Below are 6,830 nucleotides of genomic sequence, written 5' to 3'. Positions count from 1 at the left end.
CAAAACTAAAGGGTTCTTTTGCAGATGAGCTTGTGCTTGAGATAAACATATCTTAGTTTTCAAAAATTCTTCTCCATCTCCTCAAAATCTGCACCCAAAGATCATGACTAAAACTGGAGATAATGAAATCTGAAAAGTAGAATGTAAAGATTCATTTAAATATTCCAATATATGACTCTTGTGAAGAAACTGAAGGAGGTTTTTTTTATTTGATCCATTATTTAAACATACCTCTTTTTTCTTTTCAAAACATCACTTCCAACTATTATAAAAACATGCCAACAAACAAAGGTTGAAATAAGAAAATATACAAAATTTCATTCTTTGAAAAATAGGCCTCAAAGGTTCACATCTTCAAAAAAAATCGCGCTCTGAGCTGCCGCGCTGCAACCCTAGCCGCGCCTTCTGAGCGACCCCGCTTGCGCCCTCCCTCATGGAGCCTGGAGGCGGCCCTGCGGCCCCTCCCCCCTTTCCACCGGAGATCGAAGCCTTCAAGGCTCTTGTATCTGCAACAGGAAAACGTCAGGTCACAGGCCCGCAGCAAAAATTCGTCAAAAAACTGGACAGTATACCCAAGGTGGCCTTACCAGAGGAGGAAATCTATAGATCTGCGCTGAATCTAGCAGAAAAAGGTTTGATCGGCCAGTTCACCGGGTTGTGGCCATCCCCGAGAGCAGTCGAAGAATGGGTTAAAAGGAATTGGCTACCCCTGGTAAATGAAGGAATCAAGATCTATTTTGTAGGCAAAGGGTTCTTCGTTTTCTTGTTCGACAGTACAGAGGACAGAGGCCTGATTTTCAGAAACGGGCCATACTTCATGGGGCCTCAAGGACTCTACTTGAATAAATGGTCTACTGATTTTGATCCAGCGCAAGACGTGCCCAAGGCGGTTCCTGTTTGGGTGCGCCTCCCGCATCTTCCCCTGCACTGCTGGAATCAAAGCTCACTTCAATCCATAGGAAACGCACTTGGAAAATACATAGACCAGGCCCCAAGGAAGGATCAATACTCTTGTGCCCGGATCTGCGTGGAGGTCGATCTAGAAACAGGATTACCCGAAGCGATTTAGCTATCGGTGGCAAACTGGACACACATACAAGAGCTTGATTACAAACAACTACCTTTCAAGTGTCGATTCTGTCATGAGTACGGGCACTTTGCAAGATACTGCAAAAAAAGAAACGAGGAGACAACAGAGAAGGATAAAGAAGATCAATGGAAACAGGCAAAGAAGACAACATTCAGTAGACAGAGTAACAAAAACAAGGCTAAAGGGACATAGAACAAAGTAGATAATGGAAGCACAAGTAACCAAAACGCCAGAAGCAGTGAAACAAAAGGCAATGAGGGGGATAAAAACCCCTTTGAAATCCTCACGCCTCCTTCAGATCCTCCGGAAGCAGGGGAAGAAGAACCACCACAGCAGGAGAATATTGAAACCATGGAGCCAGGTAATGACCCAATCCCCAACCCAAGCAATCTTTCTTCCCCTTCATACGCAGATATAATAAAAAAAAAGAAGAAAATCATAGAGAATATGGGATCATCAGATGATGAAACATTTGAAAGGACAAAAAAAAGGGTTGGACGAAGATCAAACAAGGAAACTAGAGAAGAGGAGTCAGAAAGACAAAAAACCCTCGGCAGTCAAGCTACCATCGAAATGACACTAGGGAGGAATATCAGGCCTAGGGCCTCCAAAGGAGGAGGGCCTACCCCTTTAAGTGGTAAATGATGCAGTTGATCTCTTGGAACTGTAGGGGTCTGGGTAATCCCAACAAGGCAGAGGCTATCAAACACTTATTGAAGATGGAGTCCGCGGACATCCTTATGCTCCAAGAGACCAAAGTAGAAGGGGAAACCCTTCTAAACACCAGTATGTTGAAATGGAAATTTGATTCAGGAAAGGCTGTTAGTGCAAGGGGATCGGCCGGTGGAATAGGCACGTTTTGGTCAAAAAGCTCATTCACCTTGGAACGATCCACAGAGACCCAACATTGGATTCACACAGATCTGCGGCACACGGTAAGCAATCTCTCCTTGGCTCTTTTTAATATGTATGTTCCTGTCCACTATGAAGAAAAGAGAGAGTGTTGGAGGACACTAATGGCCTATATAGAGCAGATCAACCCTTCAAACATAGTCATTGGAGGAGATCTGAATATCATACTAGACCCCAAAGAAAAAAGAGGAGGGATATATTCTAGAGACCCCTTTGTCAACACTGTGGGCAATCTGATTTTACAGTGGGACTTAGTTGACTTCAAACCTATAAAAGGCAAATACACCTGGTCCAACAACAGATCAGGAGAAAATCAAATCTCAGCTAGGCTGGACAGGTTTCTCATCAGCAGTACATTAATGCTGGACAATAGAATGGTTTTCTCTAAGATCCTCCCCAAGCTTACATCGGATCACAAGCCAGTTTTACTTTGTATCAAAAAAGAAGAAGATCTCGGCCCTCTTCCTTTTCGCTTCAGCCCTCTCTGGGCAGGCAAAGACGGATTCTATGAAACTGTTCAAACGGCCTGGAGGATAGCTGTTCATGGATCCCCAAGTTATGTGTGGGAACAAAAAATAAAAAACACCAAAAAAGCTCTGAAAGATTGGATTAAAAAATCTTTGCAAACCCCAACTAGCCAAAGGAAAGAAGCAGTTCTTCAGCTGGAAAGAGTCCAATTCGAAATGGAGGAGAAAGATCCCTCCCCCACAGATTTAGACATAGAAAAAACTGCCCAAAGGAAAGCATATTGTTGTTTCAGAACAGAAGAAGAATACTGGCGTTTAAAGTCCAGAAGTTTGTGGCTCAAATCTGGAGACAGGAACACCAAATACTTCCATAGACAGTGCAGGGCACGAGTCTCCCGTAATCACATAGCAGAGATAAAAAGCACAACTGGACATGTGTATAATGGATTTACACAAATCAAAGAAGCAGCTGTCACTCATTTTCAGAATCTTTTAAGTGCGGAAAGAAATGGAAATGAGGAGGACGCAGAGGAGTTCCTCTCAACCATCCCAAAACTAGTCAATGAGGAGGACAACGACTCTCTGATGAGCCCAGTCACGGATGAGGAGATAGCCAATGTTTTCTGGTCCATGGAACCGGATAAAGCTCCAGGACCCGATGGGTTCTCAGCTCACTTCTACAGAATCTGTTGGGAAATCATCAAACACGACCTATTCAGAATGGTAAGAGGAATCCTGAGGAAGGCAAAAGTAGGAGGAGGAATAAACTCTACCTTCCTAGCCTTAATTCCCAAGGAAACAAACCCAAGGACCTTTGACAGATATAGGCCGATTTCTCTCTGCAACTTATCTTACAAGATTGTGGCCAAGCTGCTGGCCAACAGAATCAAGCCTCTCCTCCCAAAGCTCATCTCTCAGGCACAAGGAGGATTCGTAAAAGGTAGACAAATTCTGGATAATGTCATCCAGATTCAAGAAGCTCTCCATTCCAGCCTAACCCGGAAAGAACAAGGTATGATCATTAAATTGGATATGTGCAATGCCTTTGATCGTGTTAATCGCTCTTTTTTGTTCAGGGTTCTAGCAGCTTTTGGCTTTAAACAGGATTTCATAAGCCTCATCAAGGCTTGTACAGAAAACGTTTGGATCGCCCCAATGGTGAACGGCAGACCAACGGAATTTTTTCAAGCAACCAGGGGATTGAGGCAGGGCTGCCCCCTTTCGCCCTTCCTATACATCTTGATGGCAGACGTTCTAAGTCGCAAGCTAACCCAAGAGAAACAAGTTGGCACCATTCCAGGGATAAGGATAGTTCAAGGCATAGCCCCGGTGAATCATGCGCTATTCGCAGATGATTCAATTCTGTTGGGGGGCACATCCATGAGAATTGAAAGCGCCTTCAAAACCATTCTTCAACAGTACTGTAACATCACTGGTGCATTAGTCAGTGAAAGGAAAAGTGCAATATACAGTTGGAATATCGATCAGCATGCTACAGACAGAATTGCCAACGTTCTAGGGTTCAAAGGATATGCTTTGTGGGAAAAAATCAAATATCTCGGCTTACCGTTGACGAGGGGCTCCAATTGAAATCAACTGTGGGATGAAGTGATATCTAAATTCAAAAATAAGATAACATCGTGGGGTGGAGTCTAGCTCACCACCGGAGGAAAACTCACCCTCATCCGATCTGTGCTCTCTGCCCTACCCACATATCAAGCCTCGCTGCTGCTGGCTCCAAAACAAATCACTGACCAAATATCCAGCATCATTCGAAACTTTCTCTGGAGCGGAGGGAAAGGTAACAAAGATCGCTTCCATCTCATCAAATGGGAGACTGTGAAACACCCAATAGCTGAAGGCAGACTTCAGATCCGCGACCCCCAACACGCAAATCTGGCATTGGGAGGCAAACTCCTGTGGCAATTAATCATAGAACCTTCGCACCCAATCAGTCAGTTGCTGAACCTCAAATATTTACAAAAGCAACCAATCTCATCTTTCAATCCAGCGCAATCTCCAAGAGGAACGCAGGCCTGGAGGCTGTGTTTCAGAGGGATCGAATTCTTCCGAAACCATTTATACAAAATTCTTGGGAATGGCAAAAATTCGCTACTATGGAAAGAACGAATCATGAATCACTCCCCTCTCTCAACCATCAACGAAATAGCAGAGTTGAGAGCCTGGTTAATCTCTAAAGGAGTAAGGAAAATTGAGGATATAGCAGAGTGGGATCTCAATGGCAACTGGCAGCGCTGGACGTTGCCAATCATCCCAACCCTCTTAAAAGAACAGTCAAAAATTCTGTTAGAGGCAATAACAGATTTTACACCAGTGCATAAGGAAGAGGAAGATAAATGGGGATGGGGAAAAACAGGAGAGTACACGGTCAAACAAGGCTACTTTCAAATGCAAGAAAAACAGGAGTCACAATACCCGGAATCAGTTTGGAAACAGATATGGGAAAACTTCAGCATTCCCAAGATCAACTTCTTCAGTTGGACCTTATTCCACAATAAAATCTTGACCGGAGACAATTTGTGCAAAAGAAACTTTGCAGGTCCGCATCGTTGTGTCCTCTGCAAGAACGCTTCAGAAACTGCAGTCCACTTGTTTATTGACTGTGAGTATGCTCAGAAAGTGTGGAACAGCTTCTTAATAGGGCTGAATGTGAGTCCCCCAACACGCTGTCAGATCACATAATTGTTTTTGACATGGAAAACTCGGTACCCCCACAGCATCAACGAAAAATCTCTTTGGCACAAGTTATGGATCGCTGCACCGAAATATGTTTGTTGGAAGTTGTGGCTCTCCAGGAATGAAGCTGTCTTCAATCAAAAAGACATAAATGCAGAAGCAGTAGCCAGGCAGGCCAAGGCTATCCTCTTAAAAACTCTGAGACAAACTAGTGTCAAAGATAGCAACCTCAGAATTGAAGAAAAGACGTGGCTGGAAGGTTATACACCCATGCCAACTACATATGCCATCATCCGCCCAAACCACAAGGAAAACTGGCAGTACAGAGACAGCTCGGACAACTTTCAAAATTGGTGGAAGTCACAAGGTAAATGTACAATTTTCTTCGATGGGGCTTCGAAAGGAAACCCAGGCAGGTCAGGAGCAGGAGGTGTCATTTACTTTCAGAATGGCAGAAAAGAGGAATTCAGCTGGGGACTTGGGCTGAAAACCAACAATCAAGTGGAAGCACTCAGTCTTTTAAAAGCTTGTCAACTGACCAGAAAAGGAAACGCAAATGAAATTATAGTTTTTGGAGATTCAGAACTGCTGATAAGGTCTCTAATACACAAGAAAAGCCTCAAAGATCCAGTTCTAAACAAGCAGCTAGCAAGAGTAAACAGATTAATGAAGGAATTCTCATCAGCACAGCTTTTCCATATCCTCAGAGATTTAAACACTGAAGCAGACAGGTTAGCAAATGTAGGATGCAATCTTGAAAAAAGTATGATCAGCATAAATGCAGAGACTCCGAAAATGGCAATCATTCCTTAGGAGCACTAGGAAAACAGAGGAAAACAATGAAAGTGATTTGTAATACTTGCTTGGCTTTGGCCTCTAATAAATAAAAATACTCGTTTCAGTTAAAAAAAAAAAAATAGGCCTCAAAGGTCATTCAATATCTCCCAAAAAATGACATTTGTGTAAAATATGAGAGAGGTTTGTGTTGTTTTTCCCATGCTTGACAATATTTTTTTTTCAAAATTCCATTTGGTCAGAACTAATCTTGAAGTTAACTGCTAAAACAGTAAAAAACGCAACAACACACTTCTTTCTTCAGAGAAAGCGCAACAATAAAACACAACAAATTCATCATTTTGATGCTTATGATCACCTCTTAATCTTCTTAATGAGTCACACATGTGAATTATAACCCGCACAACATGAAATACATATTGAATATCATATTTTCATACTGTAAACTTCCATCCTTGAAAAAACATCACCTACAACAGAAGTGCAATGCTTGAGCGCAACGAATTTCCACCTGCATATGTTTGACCAAGTTTCAAAGGTTTTGACCAATAAAATTGGTTGATATATGGTTTTTACAATATCAAATAATTTATTGAACCTCCATGCATAAGAAGGAGTAAAAAACCTCTGAATTCACACTCTTCACAAAAACTAAGGACTTGATATCTATGTGATCATAACAACACTTTTACAAATTGACATAAATTATGAAAATACTAAACCTGACTTTGCTTACTATAACATAAGACACTAACATGAGCTCCAATGGGATTTTAATCCTCCCTATCAGGTTCCAAAGAAAACTGTAGAATAGTAACCTGATCCATTGGGATGCTCCCAATCTTGTAACATGTTCCTACTCGGCAAGC

At 42.3% G+C, this 6,830-nt stretch overlaps 2 protein-coding genes across 2 annotated transcripts; both read left to right on the top strand.

The window, feature by feature from the left end:
• Positions 1-433: 433 nt before the first annotated feature.
• Positions 434-1,069, top strand: LOC149234005 (uncharacterized). Its single transcript, XM_089368119.1, has one exon. It carries the CDS (start codon positions 434-436, stop codon positions 1,067-1,069), a length of 636 nt encoding a protein of 211 aa, XP_089224245.1.
• Positions 1,070-4,602: 3,533 nt separating this feature from the next.
• Positions 4,603-5,979, top strand: LOC149234004 (uncharacterized). The gene is made up of 2 exons (XM_089368118.1): positions 4,603-5,139; positions 5,272-5,979. Exons 1-2 carry the CDS (start codon positions 4,603-4,605, stop codon positions 5,977-5,979), a joined length of 1,245 nt encoding a protein of 414 aa, XP_089224244.1.
• Positions 5,980-6,830: the final 851 nt, after the last annotated feature.

Source organism: Pinus tabuliformis, chromosome 8, assembly GCF_031772625.1.
Source record: "Pinus tabuliformis cultivar Carrire ecotype Pingquan chromosome 8, CPIR1, whole genome shotgun sequence".
NCBI classification, from domain to species: domain Eukaryota; kingdom Viridiplantae; phylum Streptophyta; class Pinopsida; order Pinales; family Pinaceae; genus Pinus; species Pinus tabuliformis.
Note: the sequence above shows the minus strand (reverse complement) of the source record. Positions and strands in the feature narration are given on the sequence as shown.